Source organism: Phyllobates terribilis, unplaced genomic scaffold (assembly GCF_046119375.1).
Source record: "Phyllobates terribilis strain yellow unplaced genomic scaffold, ASM4611937v1 Scaffold_1__5_contigs__length_1240528914, whole genome shotgun sequence".
Lineage (NCBI taxonomy): Eukaryota > Metazoa > Chordata > Amphibia > Anura > Dendrobatidae > Phyllobates > Phyllobates terribilis.
Window position 1 is genome coordinate 1,017,818,564 of NW_027362761.1, and position 21,955 is coordinate 1,017,840,518.

At 39.4% G+C, this 21,955-nt stretch overlaps 1 protein-coding gene across 1 annotated transcript in view; it reads right to left on the reverse strand.

The window, feature by feature from the left end:
* The window catches only part of TLL1 (tolloid like 1), a 201,677-nt gene that overhangs the window by 14,821 nt on the left and 164,901 nt on the right, over window positions 1–21,955 (reverse strand). Inside the window, exons 13-18 of the mRNA XM_073644330.1 lie at window positions 20,428–20,573; window positions 18,997–19,192; window positions 18,350–18,475; window positions 17,678–17,838; window positions 12,404–12,584; window positions 1,232–1,357 (exon numbers count right to left, since the gene is read on the reverse strand). Coding sequence (XP_073500431.1) covers window positions 1,232–1,357; window positions 12,404–12,584; window positions 17,678–17,838; window positions 18,350–18,475; window positions 18,997–19,192; window positions 20,428–20,573 — 936 coding nt within the window. The remainder of the gene's footprint in view (window positions 1–1,231; window positions 1,358–12,403; window positions 12,585–17,677; window positions 17,839–18,349; window positions 18,476–18,996; window positions 19,193–20,427; window positions 20,574–21,955) is intronic.

A 21,955-nucleotide genomic window follows, 5' to 3' on the forward strand; every position in this document is an offset into this window, starting at 1 on the left:
GCTTGGAAAGCACTTGTCAACCCGCATGCGGAAATGCATGTGAAGAACGCATCACTTCCGCATGTTCCTGGCAGGAAAAACACATGTACAATCCGCATGTACAATCCGCATGCGTTTTTTCTGCCAGGGAGATGCAGAAACGCTCAGGAAAAAATCTGGAGCATTTCTGCTTCGTGGGCACATAGCCTTAAACTATTAAATCTGCATCTGCATTGGTGTTTAGGCATAGCTTTATATAACTCTGCATGTGTTAACACACAAGATAAGAATTGCTCATGCATTGTCTTCCAGGCGACACACAGCTGGATGTCCCTACACTTCCCAGAATGAGCTTTGAATTTCGATATTGCTGGGAAGGCAACAAGAAACACTATTCTTATTGCCTTTAGAACATTGTCTCTTTACAATCATTTAGGCAATAGCAACAATCACATTGCAAAAAGGTTTAGGAGATATATATACACACACATACGTATATATATACACACATATATAGCTCTGGCAAAAATTAAGAGACCACTGAACAGTTTTCTATTGGAAAGCATGGAAAGACTGGTGGAAAGCATGCCAAGACGCATGAAAGCTGTGATTAAAAATCACGGTTAGTCCACCAAATATTGATTTCTGAACTCTTCCTGAGTTAAAACATGAGTAATTCAAGGTCTGAAAGCACTGTTTCTTTTTTAGTATTTTAACGCTTTATCATTTGCTGCAAATAGATACAAAAGTTTTAGCTTTTAGACATGTTGTCAGTAGTTTATAGACTAAAAAACAATGTACATTTTACTCAAAAATATATCTATAAAGAGAAAAATCAGAGAAACTGAAAATTTTGCAGTGGTCTCTTTATATATATATATATATATATATATATATATATATATATATATATATATATATATATATATATATATATACAGTTCTGGCAAAAAAAAAAAAATATATATATATATATATATATATATATATATACACTCATACACACACACACACACAAGCAGAGCTACTTTATAACATTTGTGCCCTTGGAAACCTAAATGTCAGCACTCCTTTACAGGGAGATTATTTTAATGGTCATTTAGAAAAGATTATAATAATTGTGATGTTAACAGACCTTCTGTCCGGTAAGCTATTTACAGTAGTGTGAAAAGCAATTTGCTGTAAGCAATGAGCAATTTGCAGTAGAGTGAAAACTTGATTTATTTCCACATGTATATTCAGTGTCTATTACCTTCCTTGCAGTCATGTTTATTCTCGTGGAGTACAAATCCATTGCGGCACTGGCAGACATAGCTACCAATAGTATTGATGCATTCATGTTGGCAGCCTCCATTCTCTTTAGAGCATTCATCTTTGTCTGCAAATAAGATCAGGGTTAAATTACAGCACATCCCTGCAGAATCCGCAAAAACATCATTACCAAATCTTTGTTAATTCAAGCCAAGCATTTCATGCAATGGAGTTTACCAGGTCAACGTGTAACCTTGTATATATTCTATTCTTTCAATTTAATCTAAAATTTGCAAACAGAATTGTGAAGATCAATAGCCATCTCCGCTCTTTGTTTTAATAGGCCAATAGTAAATCACTGAAGACAAAGTTCACGAGCGAAAATATACAAGGCTACAAGCTGCGAATCGTTTAAACACAGATTAAACTGATCCATACCTTTAAACATTATAAATCATCTGGGTAAATAAACGTGTTCATGTGAGACCAATCCATAGCACTAGAGAGACGTATTAATATGTAACAAGGAAGCGGCCAGCGCAAAGACGTAAATTAATAGGTATTAAATATTAATACTTCCACCATTAGAAGTGAAGTAGAGATGAAAAGATGAAGAGTAACTGGCAGAAGGTCAACAGTTTTGCTGCATAAAAAAGGACTCTGAACAGCCGACATTCCAGAGAGAGGCATCCGCCAGCGCAGGAATGTGTCAGATGGCATTATCCAATGGACCTGGTCGTAGCTTGAAATCAAAACTGTCAGGTTGCTCCTGACATACCGAAAAAATCCTACAGCATCTAATGTCTTGCTACAGCAATGCACCATACAGATGCATAACAAATACAGTAATTAAAAGGGACAAAATTAATCACGAGTCGAAGCGCAACAATTTCATCTAGTATGTCATCATTTAAGGTCTTATTAGTGATAAAGGCTTCTGAAGGGGGCGGCTGTGAAATCTGTTTTGGCATGAAATTTTGTTAAACCAGTCTTTTTATCAGCAAGTTATATTTGAAATAAGTCAGAATTTCAACCCCCACCCAAAAAATATATATATGCAGTCATCCAATATAAATCTTGACTTTTGTTAAGTCTTTTCAGCAATGTATTTGTCAGGTTATGTAGCAATGCTGGAGATGTATAGCAAAGTAGCAGTGCCTTTCATTTAGGGTTAATGGTAAGTTGCCAGTTCCCATAGATATAACTAGGAAATGGCTAGACAGAATATTTTACAATTTCATTGGAAAAAATAAAACATCTTTTAAGTTTATGTAAGTTTATGTGATTTTTATTCTAAGTGGAATTTAACAACGGACCCTTTTGGACAATACATTCATAATGGATTTAAAAAAAAAAAAAAAGAAAAAGCCCAAGAAAAAAAACAAAAATAAGCATATTCACTATGGTAAGTAAATAGTAATAGTTCATGTAAACAATATAGAGTACTTAGTTAACACTATTTTGATTAAAAAAAAAAAAATTAAAAGCTATCCCACCACGACAAGGTGCACCCAATGGGGAAAATCACGATTGGGTACACTTTGTTGCAGTGGGATGGCTTTTACGCTTTTTTGATCAAAATAGTGATAACTAAGTACCCAATGTTATTTACATGTACTATTACTATTTACTTATCATAGGGTATATGCTCATTTTGGGGTTTTTTTCTTGTATTTTTTCTGTGAAATGGCGACAGTGTGAACGTGCTCTTACACACTGCACTCTCTCATTTCTTTGTTTTTTTTTATAAATCATTTTAGCCTACAGTCAGTAGCTCACTCGGGCCATACGTCTGAAGCCCTGAAAAATGGGATTTGGGCGTATGTGCTGATGAGGACATTGACTGTAAATGATAACTTTAAGCAATATACACCTATTTGAGGTGAGCTCCAAGACATTGCAGACCACATCTTGGAGATCACCTTAAACAGTCGTATAGGGCTGAAAATGATGTTCAACAAAGCACACAGTGATTCTGTCTGCATCATTATAGTCAATTACAACGCCCGAGCATCCGCCCGTATCCCGTTTTCCAGGGCTTCAGAGGTAAGGAATGAGGAAGCCACTGCTGTAGGCTAAAACGAAATATGAACATAGCCTAAATTGCTTATCTTCAGTAAGTTTGCTTTGATCCATGTTCGCAATCTAAATTTTTCCAATAGCCCTCAACTACAGTTTTTGCGTTACATGTATCTTCAGTGTTAAACTTTCTCTGGTGATTGGTAATTGAGGTAGGAACTATAAAATAATTTGATGTTGGAAAAACTCTCTCCCATAAAGAAGCAGAGAATGTTGCATTATCGGATCTCAGCCAATGTGGTGGATGTGTGTTCGACAAGCAATAAGCTATAAGGCAACAGTGCAGCTGTCAGTCAAGATAGTTATCAGACACACTGCAACTATGGACTAGTGCAAAAAGTAATGTATACATAAAGTTATGTACTGGAATGTGAACATACACCTGAGTCATGAATCTATGCAATTGTCCTTTTATTAGCCTCAGCTAGCAGATCAGACAAAACAGACAGGGTATTATCTCTACTATTCTGCTGCTTAAAGTAATAGGCTACAATCCTTTCAATCATCACATTTCAATTACAAATGCTTTTACAATAGACTTGACATCAGTTCACATATCTTTTCAGCTTTAAGAGGTGAGTGACCACGAAACTTTTCAGTATACCAAAAAAGTGAGGAACTCCCTTCATTATCCTTTATTTGGTGGAAAGATGCAGGTAATATCCTCCAAATAAAAAAAATATGTGAATATAAAAAATGTCATGGGAATGTAATGCTCTTGGTTCCTTATTACAGTGCACATAGGTCAGTTTAAGACATCCAAAGAAATTGAAGAATGCTCACGGCCCTTAAAGAAATAAGGCCAACATTTTTTTTACTACCTCAAAATAGATTTAATGTGAAACGTTGATGCCAGTAAATAAGAGATTAAAAAATAATGACACAATCCTATTGATGCTTCTAGGCCAGGTTATGGAGAAACGGCACTTCATTTAATGAAAGTATATGGTTAAAGAATAGCTCTTTAATATTTCCATATGGTTAGTTGAAGTTTTTGAAACAAATGTATTGTGGAGTCCATAAACCCCAAATCATTTGTTGTTTAGTGAGCAGAAAGCAGTTTCCCCAACTTTGAATGGATGCTTGTGCCCTTAGCCCCAAGAAAAAGCACATGTCCTCTCCCCAACACAAGGTTAGCTTACATCAGGGTGGTCGTACCTCTGAGCCTGTCAGAGGCCACCAGTCTGTCATATATACGTACACGACCTGATGGGGCACCTTTTATCATGTCCTTGCAAGATTCAAAAATAAAAAATTTCTCTTTGCAGGCAGCTTGCTTGTCTGTAAACAAAAACGTATCGGCATATTGGTAGAAGTGAATGGAAACTATTTCCCTTTCCACAAAAGTCATAATCCCACAATTGGAAGTTGAATAAAGTGACCCTCTGTATTAAATGGGTTGTCTCAAGTTCTACAATGGTTGTAAATGGAAAGGATCAGGACATCTTCATTGTCCCTGCAATTCTTCTGGCAGCATGTGAGAGCACTTAGTTTGGACCAACAATCGGTCAATCGTTAGAAGCGTACCACCCCCGGAAACCAGGAAGTCAGGGGACAGAGGAGTGGTGCACTCCTGAAGAATATTAGAACATTCCTTTAAGGCAAAGTTCCATCTTAGAGTATTGAAAACAACTCTAATATGAAACAAAATAAACAGAAGCTGAAAATCATACACACATAGTGGCCACTATATAGTGGAAAATGCAAAGAAATTATGCTATCCCAAAAAACATCTCAACAGTTGCTCCAACTTAAGGTGCCTAAAGATCTGTTGGTCGAGCTGACAGCTCTTTTTACCTACAGCCACATACACATGCATGCTCAGTTCAGCGGCGTATAAATGTGTTTTAAATCAAAAGATAGAAGTAAAAAGTTGCCAAACTAGCGGCAGCTTATCCTCAGTGAGGAAAAAGATTGGACATTGAAATTCAATATGTCTGATCTTTCTTTCAATGACATCATAAAACAAGGGATATTCAGGAGGCCTCAATACACATAAGACTCTTAGTCACTCCTGCTGAAATTGGCAAGTTTGACTGACCATGGACTTGACACCTTTAGAGTTTCAAGTCCAAGATAATAAACCATCAGGAGAACATTCTAATAGCACTTCCCACCTGTAAGTATTACTAGTTTTAACAGAAAATTATTGTAAATTAATATATTAAAAAAAAATTAATACAAAATTTTATACTACATATTAATTGGACATGTACAGTATGAAGGAAGGTTTCTGAATATTGCCTGCAAATTTTTTTTTATGGTAAATGAATTTTCATTACCATATTCATTCATCTTTCACATTTAAAGACATAAAAATAACATATAAAAGGATAGAATTTTAAATTGTGTATTTTTCAGTATGTAGTCAATCAAATATATTGTATCACTTGTGTTGAACAGATCCTAAGCAGTTTTCAAAATTCTGCAAACTTTCAGAGATTAAATTTTCAACTTTCAGTTTCTTTCCAATGTAATGTAATTAAAGGGTGATTATACTTTCAAGTAACTTTACAGAGTAAGCTGTCCTGTGTGTACATGCCGAAACACTGTTTCTGGGCATTTTTTTTGTATCCTGCATTTTTCATCAGGTTTCCCCTTTACAGGTTCCATTTCCTAATTTCCAATTGACTCTGAGCTGGTGGATGAAGACTAGCTGTTATGAGGCCTTCTATATACACTGCTCAAAAAAATAAAGGGAACACTTAAACAGAATATAACTCCAAGTGAATCAAACTTCTGTGAAATCAAACTGTCCACTTAGGAAGCAACACTGATTGACAATCAATTTCACATGCTGTTGTGCAAATGGAATAGACAATAGATGGAAATTATTGTCAATTATCAAGACACACTCAATAAAGGAGTGGTTCTGCAGGTGGGGACCACAGACCACATCTCAGTACCAATGCTTTCTGGCTGATGTTTTGGTCACTTTTGAATGTTGATTGTGCTTTCACACTCGTGGTAGCATGAGACTGACTCTACAACCCACAGAAGTTGCTCAGGTAGTGTGTAACATACCTGGCGGCGTCCTTGCATGGTGGTCCATCTCCCACTGTGCAAGAGCGCGCACTTGATCTCCAGTCCAGAATGTCTCTCTGGCTTCCCTCCATGCTGTCTGTTTGTGTCTGTTTCTGCTGCTTAAGGGCGGCGCCCGATCACTTCCTGCTTTTTGTACCTGCTGTGGGTCACACCCCTTGTGCGTCCTCAGCCTATTGCTGTCTGTCACCTGGTATATAGCTCAGCTGCTCCCATCTATCCCTGCCTGAGCATAGTGTTTCATTCAGTGTGTGCTTGCACTCTGAAGGTGCCAGGTCCCGTTCTTTGTCTCCTGCTTTGCGGTATCAGTTCCCGTGTTTGAACTGAGTCCTGTCTATTTCTCCTGTTTTGCGGTATCAGTTCCCGTGTCTGAACTGAGTCCTGTCTATGTCTCCTGCCTTGCGGTATCAGTTCCCGAGTCTGAGCTGAGTCCTGTCTGTCTCCTGCCTTGCGGTATCAGTTCCCGTGTCTGAACTGAGTCCTGTCTATGTCTCCTGCCTTGCGGTATCAGTTCCCGTGTCTGAACTGAGTCCTGTCTATGTCTCCTGCCTTGCGGTATCAGTTCCCGTGTCTGAACTGAGTCCTGTCTGTGTTCTCTTGTCTGCCTATCCTGGAGCCTGTATTTCCAGGCCTGTCTGAACTCGCTCCTAGCCTGTTCCTCCCGCCTTCTAGGGGCCGATTACCTAGACCTGTTCCTGTATCTTGTCTGTCCTGTCTGAACACGCTGCTTGCCTGTTCGTCCCGCCTCTCTGGGGGCCGTATTCCCAGACCCGCTCCTGTATCCCGCTGCAGTGTCGGTCTCCTCCGTACACTCAGTTCCAGTCTGAACTCTTTCCTATCCTTTACCTGTTTTGCCTCTATGTCCGTTCCCTTCCTTTTTCTGCAGAGTCTGAACTCATACCTAACTCCTGCTTGTTGTCTCTGTACTCCCGTTTGTGAGTTTGTGGTCCACTCGCTACTTCACTGCAAGTATCCTGTGGGTATCTGGCTCTGCCTTTCTCTTCCTGTCTGTTCCGTGTGAACAGAGCCCTGTCCCCCCTGGTCTGCCTTGCTTACCGCTCCGGCGGTTCTAGCCTGCTCTGACTCCTTTGCTCACCGCTCCGGCGGTTCTAGCCTGCTCTGACTCCTTTGCTCACCGCTCCGGCGGTTCTAGCCTGCTCTGACTCCTTTGCTCACCGCTCCGGCGGTTCTAGCCTGCTCTGACTCCTTTGCTCACCGCTCCGGCGGTTCTAGCCTGCTCTGACTCCTTTGCTCACCGCTCCGGCGGTTCTAGCCTGCTCTGACTCCTTTGCTCACCGCTCCGGCGGTTCTAGCCTGCTCTGACTCCTTTGCTCGCTGCTCCGACAGCCTTGCTCCGCTCGGACCCTTTTGCTCGCTGCTCCGGCAGTCTCGCTCCGCTCTTATCCTTTTGCTCACTGCTCCGGCAGTCTTGCTCCACTCTTGCTCACCGCTCCAGGCGGCCTCGTCCTGCTTTACTCTTGCTCACTGCTCCGGCAGTCTCGCTCAGCTCTGACTCTTTGTTCACCGCTCCTGGCGGCCTTGTCCTGCTCTACTCTTGCTCACCGCTCCAGGCGGCCTTGTCCTGCCCTGTTCTCGCTCACCTCTCTGGGCGGCCTCACTCTGCTGTGTTTGTCCGCCACATCTGTGGTTCTGTTCCTGAGTCCCAGTGTGTACTGGGTCCTATCCCGCCAGTGTCCCTACCTGCTAGTGCCTCCCTGTCTGCACTCTAGCTGTGCTTGCCTGTACCCCTCTGCCTGTATTGTTCCTGAGTCCCAGTGTGTACTGGGTCCTATCCCGCCTGTATTCCTACCTGCTAGTGCCTCCCTGTCTGCACTCTAGCTGTGCTTGCCTGTACCCCCCTGCCTGCATACCCGCCTGCCTGCATACCAGTCGTGCCTGCCTATACCCACCAGTCTGTGTGCCAGCCTACCAGTCTGTTCCTGTATTCCCCTGTGTGGGTCAACAGCCGTGTCCGGGGTCTGTCCTGGAGTAGCACCTGGTCCCTCTGCTCGGTTCCTCCTTGGTGCACTGGCGTCGTATGCAGTCGTGCGACCCTGGTCGGATCGGGTGAATACCTAGTTACGCCCCTCCAGGCATTCACTCTCCGGCACGGTCCAGTGGAATCACTACAATCACACGCACACGCCGCTCAGCCCGGACGTGTGCATTACATAGTGCAGCTAATCCAGGATGGCACATCAATGCGAGCTGTGGCAAGAAGGTTTGCTGTGTCTGTCAGCGTAGTGTCCACAGGCTGGAGGCGCTACCAGGAGACAGGCCAGTACACCAGGAGACGTGGAGGGGGTAGTAGGAGGGCAACCTGATTGAGCACATCTGGGACATAATGTCTAGCTCCATCCACCAACGTCACGTTGCACCACAGACTGTACAGGAATTGGCGGATGCTTTAGTTCAGGTCTGGGAGGAGATCCCACAGGAGACCATCCGCAACCTCATCAGGAGCATGCCCAGGGCGTTGTAGGGATGTCATACAGGCACATGGAGGCCACACACAATACTGAGCCTCATTTTGACTTGTTTTAAGGACAATACATCAAAGTTGGATCAGCCTGTAGTGTGTTTTTCCACTTTAATTTTGGGGGTGACTCCAAATCCAGGCCTCCATTGGATAATAAATTTGATTTCCTTTGATGATTTTTGTGTGATTTTGTTGTCAGCACATTCAACTTTGTACAGAACAAAGTATTCAATGAGAATATTTCATTCATTCAGATCTAGGATGTGTTATTTGAGTGTTCCCTTTATTTTTTTGAGCAGTGTATATCCCAGCACAGCACAATGAGGGATTCATGCCATTTTTCCCTTTGGCAGCACACAGAGAGAAGAATAATCAGGAAGATATTCAGCAATACTGAATTGTGAATCCAGCTCTAAGGTGAAGAGAAAATATGTGCTTGAAAGCGCAGCATGATCTTTCTGTGTCTCTCACTGCCTTGTGTTCTCACTCTGCACATTACTCCTCCTCTCTTCTTTACAAAGTATAATAGCCTGTGGAACCTGACACTTCACTGTGCTGGCAGTACTGAGTGTTGAGCAAAATGGAGATAATTTTTTTTAAGTTGATGCTGAGTTCAGGAGAGTAGGGGGAAGTGGCTCCTATATTCACCTGTATTGATTCGTTGAAAGTTTGTTGAAGAGACAGAACCCATTTAAAAACTGTCCCACTACATTGCAGGAGCACAGCTAGAGCAAATAAACCTGTTGCCTCTTTCTAATAACAAATTGCAGAAATATGAATGCAGTTATGGACCATAAAACTATGTCCACACATGCAGGATTCTGACAGGATGTAGGTGAAAATTATGCGCCTAAATCTTGGCAGAATACTCTGATATTAATCCATAAATGCAAGTACATGGGGTAGATTATACTTAATTAACATGATTTAAAGTAAATCTGTGTTGATCATTTTAAAGGGAACCAAATATAATGTACTGCCTTCACCTTTAAAGCGCACCTGTCAGCAGGATTGTGCTCAGTAATCTACATACACTGTCAGGTGGGCGACATTACACTGATGAAAATGATACCTAGCCCCGCACTACTAGATGCATTATGTAAAATAGGAGGAAGGTCAGTGAAGGCACAGTGAGCTGTCATAAGAGCATGCAGATGAATATGTAAGAACAACACCAGATAGAGCGCCCTCCACAGTAAAGATTACACAAGAACCACAGGACGGATTTCATCAACCAAGGTATCATTTTAATCAGTGCAATGTCACACACCTGACAGTGTATGTAGTTTACTGAGCACAATCCTGCTGACATGTGCGCTTTAAGGCCCCTTTTGCAGAATTTTAGTAAGCTGTATGTAAATCTCCAATTCCTTCTGCATAATACAAAAAATAGCTTTTATTATACCTCCATATGGTGTGGAACGGTCCAGTCCGATGGGCACGGCTGGTCTTGCTTCGGTGCCTCCTGTATCATCGCAAGCACTGTCCTCCTGCCTTGCTTTATGTGGATGATGTGTCCTATATCATCCACACACTGTCCCCCAATCACGCTCCTGTGCAGGCTTAATTCGCTCTGCCCCGTAGTGCTGCAATGCGCATGCACTGGCTTTACTTCTGGGTCACCAGCACTTTTTGAACTCTCCTGGCGTAAGCGCATTACAGTACTTTGATCTGCCCTAGTTATTTTTTGTACTATGCAGAGGGGATTGAGGGCTTACATACAACTTACTAGAATGCTGTAGAAGAGGCCTTAAAGGTGGTGGTTGTACTTTAAATTGGGAAAACCTGGTGACAGGTTCCCTTTAATATTCAAAGCATGATCGTTACTGATGTGGACACCAAACCTTTGAATTACAATGGAGCTAGTTTGCCAATTTATGTCAGAAATCAATTTTGCATGCTGCAATACTGCTGCCAATTTTTTTCAAATATCTAATTTGATTGTGGCAGATTTATACTGTGTAAAGATGGAATATACTGGCTTCAGCCAAGTATTAGTACAACACAAGTCATACATTCTATAAAGACAAATCATGTACAAGAGTGTACAGGTAGTTTTGGAATTATTTAGATAGATTGTAGAAGAAAATATGTGCACAGTTAGGCAGCATAGGGCAATATCTGCAACACTTGTACTACAACTAGTACGTTTATAGAGCGCCTTCTTTATTTATTAATTAGATGTGGGGAAATTATCAAAAGTGGAAAAATGTGATTTATTTCTTCTCTTTAGCAAATACATAACTAGTTGATAACAGACATTTACCATAACTTTTTCTACACATTAATGCAGCCAGTTAAAAATCACACTTCATAGCCATTTGCACTGTGGATAAGTGATGGCTATGAAAACAGTAATGATACTTTTTCCTCTATTTTACTGAACCTTTGAAACTATCTAACCATTAACGGGGTATTCCCATCTCCAAGTTCTTATCCCAATATGTAGTGGGTGTAATAATAATAATAATATCAGCAAATATCTCCAATTAGAAATGTAGTATAGTATTTTTGATTCGCTATGTCTCTTTCCTCATGTGCAGACATTGAAGGACCTTAGGTATCCATGGTTACGACCACTAGCAACTAACTAACTAACTGTCACTTTTTCAGTGGACGTAACCATGGATAACTAAGGTTCTGAAATGCCTGCACATGAGGAAAGAGACATAGTGAATAAAAAAAAACTATACTACATTTCTAATTGGATGTATTTGGTAATATTATTATTATTAGACCTACTACATATTGGGATAGGATCTTGGAGATGGGAATACCCCTTTAGTGTTCAGTTACACATTTTTTTGGAACACCAAATATAGTAACAGGCTACAATAAAGAGTATTTTTAATCTCTGAGTAAACTTGTCAAAACTAGTATCCATTTTCAAAGTTATCGTATAGATTTGTACACATTTTTTTGGTATATAAAATTGTAGGTTATACATAGGAAGCAGAAAGGTGATTGATTGATGGAAAGAGTTTTACAACACACACAGTGCTCAACTTTAAAGTATAAATGGAAACTTTACAATATTACATAAGGACGTCCTGGCAAAAATGTTGACATGGCTAAGAATAAGAATTGTCAACTTGTTTTAGACTTCACCTTTAATTATACCTTGCCAAGGAGGAAACGCAAGTCTGTTAATGGTAAAAGCATTGGAAAAGAATATGTAATAACACCACTTCCCTCACGCAGACTGATTCATTACATGTGAGCTGACAGAACCCAGTCGCACACCTAAGAGCCAAGGCCAAAGGCATTAAGCACTAAAGAAAACAACTTAAAACATAGGATCTGTAATTCTATGAGGGACATTGGCTGCCTGGTTCTTGGATGTGTTTTGTGATGTATGGCATAACATTTACATAATACTTGACACTGCAGGTCCCACGTACAACAATAGACAAGTTGAAGTCTTGCCCATAAAATGTAAAAAATAAAAAAAAACACACTAACACTATTTACAGATCTAACGTCTATACAATTGTACAGCTTAGGTTTGAATTTAACCACATTTGTAAAAATTTTAAAATGTAACCTAGAACTTTAAGACCACGGTGCCCTTACCTGAGAAGAAGTGTGCACGGAAGCCCTTTTTTGATACTGTATTGTCAGATTTAAATTCTATTCTCATATTGTTGTACTGGGAGGTAATAACCTCAGGCACTTCAGTCCCACAGAACTTTCCATGTAACTTTGAATCAGAGGATAGACCACTTCGAATCTCAACAAAGTCATACTTGCAAACCTGGAAATAATCACACAGCATGTTAATTCCGTATACCAAATTATACCTCTAATTACAATACAATCACAGCTGAAGGGCAAACAATCTATACATTGCATATACTCACACAGTATTATGGAGGTATTACTTTAAGGGCGCAGTCAGATGGCCGTATTACTCGCACGAGAATCGCATTGCAATCCTTGGACTGGCCATTGGCACTCCTGACATGAGCGTCAAAGCATGTATTTCTATGCAACTGTCACGCTCGGGTCAGAAGAGCTGACGGCCAGTCCGAGGATTGCAATGCAATCCTCGTGCGAGTAATGCGGCCGTCTGACTGGGCCCTAAAAAGAACCTTTTTGAATGATAAATTAAAGGCAAGTCTGTATCTACCACCTTTTTTTTTAAAGTTTGTGCCAGTGGTCATCAGTAAAATTGCCTGAGCATGCGCAGATTTAGATCTCGGCTTAATGACGAGCAGAGATGTCACTGGCCCCATTTTCTTAATAACCGCCAGGAGACAAATTTGCACAAGTGCTGCCTACAGCGAGGACGGCACCAGCACAAACTTTAAAAAAGGAAGCAGATACAGATACCAGAGGCAGGTGGAGGGGCCGGGACAGAGACGAAGACCCTACCCACAGTCCAGCTCCTATGCACCGAAAGGTTATTATACCCAAACTTCAAATGCAGACCAGGATGCAGATTTCTTCACTAAAGAGATCTATGGAATCTGTATAACAGTGCTATCATGGCCATGCCTTTACTTGTCTTATTTACATCTTAGACTATCATTTATCCTGTATCAAACACATCAAAAGATGCCCTATTATCAAGCATTTCCAAATATTAGTCATAAACAAGTTACTAAAGTTTTCAGTGAAGACATACAAACAGTCAGTCAAAAGTAACATGAGACAAAGTATACTAGTATCACTTTGCTTATAAAAGGGATGTTCAGAATTAGGAAAACATGGCTGCTTTCTTCCAAAAACAGTGCCACACTAGGTTTTTTCTGGTTCTGCAGTACATTTTTGTTGAAGTAAATGGGATTGAGGTGCAATATAGCACAAAGCCTGTGGACTAGTGTTGTACTGTTTTTGGAAGAAGGCAGACACATTTTTGAAATCCGAGACAACTTCTCAAGTAGCGTAACCTATTTTTATAGTAAAATATTAAACTGATTATATGAATTTCTGAACAACTGGAAAGTAGAAATATCCTTTAAAACCATTATGAGAGTGTTTATGGAGCCATTGGAGCCTCATCACTTTATCTAGGGAGACTAATATACTCCAGTAATTTATTCTATGAATACAGATGAGTGGATCTATCTATGGAGGATCGACTTCAAGTCGAATTTCCTGGGATTCACTGGTCCCCACGAATTTGAACAATCTGCGATTCAATTTCCTGGAATTGTTAAAAAATATATAAATGCCCAGCGGCACGTCACACACTGTTAATTACAGAGAGCGGACTAATGATGTCAGGTACATCCAGGTGGACTTCCCCATAATATCCTGCAGCCATCACATCATATGGCTGAGCGCAGCTAATTAGGGGGAATATAAAAGAGAAGAGCTGGCCAATCAGCACCATTTTAGGCTTTAATGGCATAGGGATAGAGGTCAGAGAACTCAAGTGATTCCAAAAAATGACAGAAAAAGGCCTAATCTGATTATGTGTACTACTGCTGTGCTAGGCTAAATCTATGGCCACGTTCACACGTTCAGTATTTGGTCAGTATTTTACCTCAGTATTTGTAAGCCAAAATCAGGAGCGGAACAATCAGAGGAAAAGTATAATAGAAACACATGCAACAGTTCTGCATTTTTCACCCACTCTTGGCCAAATACTGAATTCATGATCAATAATCCAGAGAATCAAGTGATATAGGGAGTTACTGTACCTGTATTATCACTCAGTGCGACTGTGAATTGATTGATTTGAGATATTGTATAACATTATTTTTTTTAATTCTTCACACACTGCAAACACGGAGGGCATTTTAATACGCCTCCCTCTTTATCTTGCTACCAAGCCAAAATCCTGAAACCGAGGCTTGTGTGTCACAGAAATGTGATTGTGACGTGGACAAGATATAAAAAATAAAAAAATAAGGATAAAAGAAAATTTTCCATAATCCAGAAATGGAAACACAAGTGTCTACCTCAAAGAGTACGTGTTGTAAAAAAAATATATATTATTTTTACACACCATGTTGTAATAGTCCAATATTAGACCCATATACACCACCCAAATACAGCTTTTGGTTACTACTGGTTGCCAATTGTTTTACCCTAGGCAGATAGGGACATTAATAAGGTTGGCTTTGCAGTAAAGAACTCAAAAGAGGCTCAATACAGTCTTAGGAGATCTTGGTGTTATACAGGTATTTTCTAGGCAATTAGAGCCTTTCAGCTTTGTAAGTTGAATTTACAGTGGTATGAAAAAGTGTTTGCCCCCTTCCTGATTTCTTATTCTTTTGCATGTTTGGCACACTTTAATATTTTAATTTGTTTTGTGATCTGAAACATTTGACAAAGATAACACAAGTAAACACATACTGCAGTTTTTAATTGAAGGCCTTTATTATTAAGGGAAAAAGAAATCCAAACATACAGGGCCCTGTGTGAAAAAGTGATTGCCGTTCCCCTGAAAACATAAATTAACTGTAGTTTATCACATCTTTGGGAAACTTTTGGATCTTTGGGAGTTCAATTTCCCTAGTCACACACAGGTCTGATTACTGCCACACCTGTTCGCAATAAAAAAAAAAGCACTTAAATAGGAACTGCATGACAAAGTGAAGTAGACCAAAAGATCCTCAAAAGCTAGACATCATGCTGTGATCCAAAGAAATTCAGAAACAAATGAGAAACAAAGAAATTGAGCTCTATCTGTGTGGATAAGGTTATAAAGCCATTTCTAAAGCTTTGGGACTCCAGCGAACCAGTGAGAGCCATTATCCACAAATGGCGAAAACATGGAACAGTGGTGAACCTTCCCAGAAGTGGACGGCCGACCAAAATTACCCCAAGAGCGCAGTGATTACTCATCCAAGAGGTTACAAAAGACCCCACAATAGCATCCAAAGAACTGCAGGACTCACTTGCCTCAGTTAAGGTCAGTGTTCATGACATGACATAAGAAAGAGACTAGACAAAAATGGCATACATGGCAGAGTTCCAAGACGAAAACCACTGCTGAGCAAAAAGAACAAAGGCTAGTCTCAGTTTTGCCAGAAAACATCTTGATGATCGCCAAGACTTTTGGGCGAATACTCTGTGGACTAACGAGACAAAAGATGAACGTTTTGAAAGGTGTATGTCCCACTACATCTGGCATGGAAGTAATACAGAATTTCAGAAAAGGAACATCATACCAACAGTAAAATATGGTGGTGGTAGTATGATTGTGATGGTCCACAAAACACACCAGCAAGTCCACCTCTGAATGGCTTAAGAAAAACAAAATTGAGACTTTTTTAGTCCTGACCTTAATCTGATTGAGATACTGTGGCGGATCATGCTTGGAAACCCACCAATATGGCAGAATTACAACAATTTTACAATGATGAGTGGGCCAAAATTCCTCCAAAGTGTTGTAAAAGACTCATTGCCAGCTATGGCAAACGCTTGATTGCAGTTGTTGCTGCTAAGGGTGGCCCGATCAGTTATTAGGTTTAGGGGTCAATCACTTTTTCACACAGGGCCCTGTAGGTTTGGATTTCTTTTTCCCTTAATAATAAAGACCTTCATTTAAAAACTGCATTTCATGTTTACTTGTATTATCTTTGTCGAACATTTAAATTTGTTTTGTGATCTGAAACATTTAAGTGTGACAAACATGCAAAAGAATAAGAAATCAGGAAGGGGGCAAACACTTTTTCACACCACTGTATTTTCTGTGAATCATTTTTTTTTTTTTTTTAATTAAGTGAAGAGGATGATTTTTTACCCTTTCCTTGTCAACGTCAAATCTCGCAGTGAAAAGGTTAAAGCACTTTTCAACAGTGTACAATATGTCAATGGTGTGAATTATGTTAAATAATCTAATGTGTTTGTTAAAATGTTTTATGCTGGAATTTTCAAAGCTCCTTACACCATGAATTGCTGTAGAAAATGCACCGATTGTTTTCAGCTATGTGTCTTTGCCTCCAGTCACAGCTATGCTTAAGAAAGTTCATTTGAGGCTCTATGTGTGTTATTAATTCATGGTCCATAAATCACAGCTGTTTAACATACTGAAAAATAGAAAAAAAAAACAAGGACTTAAAAAAACACCTTGGCTCAAATTTCTACCTTTCAAAAAAAAAAAACAGATTTGTTGGCATTTCTCTTAATTTAATGATATTCAGAGAACTCAACTTCTAATAGTAAATTGATGTCAAACTTCAAAACTCAAAAAATGCTATAGCTGATCATTAAAATAAACTCAAATAACAGTGGTATACTATGTGCTTTTAGTTTTACTGCACCGTTACATTGTATATTTGTATATTTGTCAGATGCTGATAAATATTAAAAAAAATCCTAATATTGGACATTCAAATTGCCTCTTCAGAGAAAAAGAGGAATGAACGCTATAGCGCCACCTATTGGTGGCAGCAATCTTACAAGTCACAATCAACCCTTTAACGAGTCTTACAATATGACTTAGGATGATAACCAAATTAGAATCTCAGTTTTTCTGCTGAAGGAGGTCAGGGCTAATTTTTCAGTCTGACATTATATTTTCAGCAATGTAAATTTGCTCAAATTTAAAAGGATCTTTAACTTGCCTAAATTTTCTACTTGACTGAATCTGAATAATAAGGGCACTGTGCAGGAATGGCTGTGTCTGGTACTGCAGCTCAGCTCCATTGAATTAAATCAGGCAAAGTTGCAATAACATACAACTTCTGGACAGGTTGTGCTTGGTATTGAAAATCAATCTGCATCCAATACTCATACCATACTGCATAAACACAGCAGACGCTAAAAAACCCAACCCTAAACCACTGCTCTCCATCATATAAATTACAAATGGTGACAAAATGCAAGCAGCTCAAGAAGGTGCAGCTGACAGCAAACTATGATGCTTAGATAGAAGCGAGGAATACTTACTTCATTACCCTCTAGTTCAAAGTACTCAAACTTCACCGATATCCTGTACTGAGAAGGCGCAACCACCTGCCACACACAATTCTTATTAGGAGGATATTCTTTGGGCCATGCCGGGGTTGTTATAGTTCCATTGAGTTTGGTTAATAATCCTCCGCATGCAGCTGAAAGGATAAAAATGGAGACATCTTGTCAGAAATCTGTAATACTATAACTACAGAATTATGAAGCAGCTGATTCATACTGATTTGCTAATAATCAAAAGGTAAAGGTAATAAAATGCTACATAATGGCAATGCTACTAAACAAATGAATCTGTAAATACTGCATGTAACGTAGTGATACATTAGGATGGTCACACATTAGCCATAAGCATCTGGGACACAAACCGGTTCTGCTTTAGCTTTAATCTAACGTTTCGTCTAGTACTGGAGGTGACAGGAGTATCCAAAATCTGAATGGAAAACTATGGCTATAAATACATAGGGGGATATCATACAAGAATAAAATGCATCATTAATTATTATGGTACTAGATCAGATTTTTACCTATTTTTGGTCCAGGTGTCATTATTTGCCATCATGGTGGCATCCATTTTTCTTGTAACCAAAAATTAAAAACTGGACGACACTCCACAGTAAAATAACTAATTCACAGTTTTCCTACAAATCTTACCTTCACAGCTTTTCTTGTCTGGACCAAGCTCATAGCCGGGATCGCAAGAACACTTATAACTTCCCAGAGTGTTCACACAGCGTTGTTCACAGCCCCCATTGTCTGGTTTGGCACATTCATCTTCCTCTATTTTAAAATACAGAATATTTAGCTAATTAAAGATCTCGTCTAATCCTATAAATAATGCTACCACCTGTTCCTATACTCAGGGTGTGTGGATAAATAGGCGGGTGTGTGGATAAATGGGCGGGTGTGTGGACAAATGGGCGGGTGTGTGGACAAATGGGTGGGTGGAGAGTTTGACCTGGATGGATGGGTGGGTGGATGGGTAGATGGATGGGTGGATGGATGGGTGGAGAGTTTGGGTGGAGAGTTTGACCTGCTCTGGGGCACTAAATTTACATAGTTAGTGATTGCTATATGCACTAAGTGAAGGAAAACTGTTAAAGTAAATGTTTTAAAAGCAAAGTCTGGAGGCCATTCTTAACATCTTAGCACTGCCGTGCCAGACTGCCAGAATTTTATTTACTCTGCCTGCTAAATGCACATAAAGGTTCCCAGACATGAAAATGGCGGTATCTCTATAATCCTGGTGTCTGCGAGGTGTAAATGGTATGTAACAACTTCCCAATGAAATATATTTTTACCCTTTAAAAAGTTAGCAGCGAACCCTGCTTTGTTTACAGTTGCATCTGATACAAACTTCATCCACAAAGTATTAGAGGTAGATCTGATATCATCTGGCTTATCATAGCCACAGAAATGTCCAATGAGAGGGCTGTTCTCACTGCTGCCATCTCTTACTTCTAAGTAATCGTAAGCACATGTGTCATGGCGCTCAATCTGCAAAATCAAAAGAAAGAAAAAAGTAAGGTTAGCATTCATGGGATTTCAGATCAAGTAGCTATACATTAAGATGTACATCAGACAGAAGGAACCTTAAAAACACTAGAAATACCTCTTTAAATACTTCAGGAAAAAAAAATAATGCAACCAGATCTACTGATTACCTGGATGCCTGCTCCAACCTTTACCTGAAAAACAATCAATATGACCCAATTGGTTACAACAGATTTATTCCCAATATGCCAAAAATGTTTCCATTTAATCCTAGTATATATATTCCCAGTACACTATAAATGTTTCTAGATCTGGATCTATAGGTCACTATATTAACACGTTGTTAATGTAGTCATTAGAGGGTTGGGAAGAATAGAGAAGGCGATGCATGCATAGCTTTCTACACTCACTTTTATGGGGGTTCCGAAGGCTTCTGAGCAAGAGTGCTCAGCAATTTTTGGAACTTCTATAGAGGTGAATGGAGATGGCTGCATGTTCCTGGCTACCTCTGAATTGCCGTTGGCACAAGGCCAGCTAAATTCTTGAGATTGATGTGAATGTCAGATATAGGACCAACACCTATCAGGCATTTACAACAGATCCTGCCAATATGCTATAAATGATCAAAGACAGGAATACCCTTTTAAAGTTACATCTGACCTTTTTTGTACCACTATATGTCTATGGGAAATATAATAGCTGTAAAGATATTTTCACCTGGTTTTACAAGTAAAAAAAAAAAGAAAAAAACACTACTTGGGCATTTTTGATGCAGTCTGAAAGCAGGGGACAATTTAAAGAAATTCATGTGACCCTATAACACCACATTTAATGGGCAAGCTACGGATTAACAAATGGTCATATACATTGGAACTAATTAAAAGATATGGCTTTGTAGAAAATGACAAATTATTCTGACTGCTATCTACTAAAGGCTAAAATTGGATTTATTATAAAACACATATATAATTGATTAATTTATCATTTATGGTGCAGCAATTCAGTCTACAAAAATAGATTACAGAAGCATGAAAGGAACCTACTGGCAGGACCTTTACATTTAATTGGAATATAGCATTTGTACATTGAAATCCATTTAATCCTCCTGAAAATGCATACATTAAAAACAGGTCTCGCCCTGAGCTCGGCCTGTCAATGACAATTTGTTCAGTCTGCGTTAAAGATTTCTAAAAGCAATACAATTTATCTTCACAACCACTTAGGTCAGATAACATTACCTCAAATGCCTGGAAGGTTAATCCTACATTGTAATTTTCAGCTACTGTTATTTTCCATATACATTCCTTTGATGGCCGGTAGTCGTCTGGGTAATTGGGGGATTGGATCTGTCCAGAATCTTTGTGGATCTCTCCACCACAAATTGCTAAAAATTCAAGCAAGTTGAATATATTACAAGAGGCTAGAAAAGGGGATTATAGAAATAGCAAAAAAAACCACATATTTCTATATAAAGTCATAAAAAGCAAGTCTACAACTTGTTCATTGCCTGTAGCATTTAATCAGATCTCGACTTTCATGTTTTCAACCACGGTGATAAAATTAACCTTACAATGGGTAACAAAGACAAGTTTTCTTGTAGACAGCTTTTTCATGCAGTTCGGAGCCATTAATCCATATGGACTTTCAGAATTGAAGTCAATGTCTAATTCTAAACCATCTTAAATAATCATGTAAGTCAAAGTAAAGAATCCATGAAATATTCAAATTAATGCTGACACAACGTCACCCATTCCTCAAAAGTGTGCGGACTCACAACTGCACCTTCAATGGTTCTTACAATTATGCTTTTATAGGATATTCTATAGTGACCTCATTGGATATTTTCATTTTAATATTGTCACGTAGCTTCACATTTGTGAGCACCCTATAATAGCTGGTTACATAGCTATAATGAATTAGCATTTGAATGCTATGTTAATAGTGTATAGGGCTGGCTCCTGGTACACACGGGCCCTTGAGCGATAGACTATGTAGACCGCGGCACAAGTGACTTTCTTTGGCATAACTTTTTGCTTTTACATTGACATAGTTTTATGAAAGCCTGTTTCTGCAAAATGATTTGTAATCCTTTTACACTATTTTGCTACACATACAGTACAGACCAAAAGTTTGGCCACACCTTCTCATTTAAAGATTTTTCTGTATTTTCATGACTTTGAAAATTGTACATTCACACTGAAGGCATCAAAACTATGAATTACCACATGTGGAATTATATACTTAACAAAAAAGTGTGAAACAACTGAAAATATGTCTTATATTCTAGGTTCTTCAAAGTAGCCACCTTTTGCTTTGATGACTGCTTTGCACACTCTTGGCATTCTCTTGATGAGCTTCAAGAAGTAGTCACCGGAAATGGTTTTCACTTCACAGGTGTGCCCTGTCAGGTTTAATAAGTGGGATTTCTTGCCTTATAAATGGGGTTGAGACCATCAGTTGTGTTGTGCAGAAGTCTTGTGGATACACAGCTGGTAGTCCTACTGAATAGACTGTTAGAATTTGTATTATGGCAAGAAAAAAGCAACTAAGTAAAGAAAAACGAGTGGCCATCATTACTTTAAGAAATGAAGGTCAGTCAGTCCGAAAAATTGGGCAAACTTTGAATGTGTCCCCAAGTGTAGTTGCAAAAACCATCAAGCGCTACAAAGAAACTGGCTCACATGAGGACCACCCCAGGAAAGGAAGACCAAGAGTCACCTCTGCTTCTGAGGATAAGTTTATCCGAGTCACCAGCCTCAGAAATCG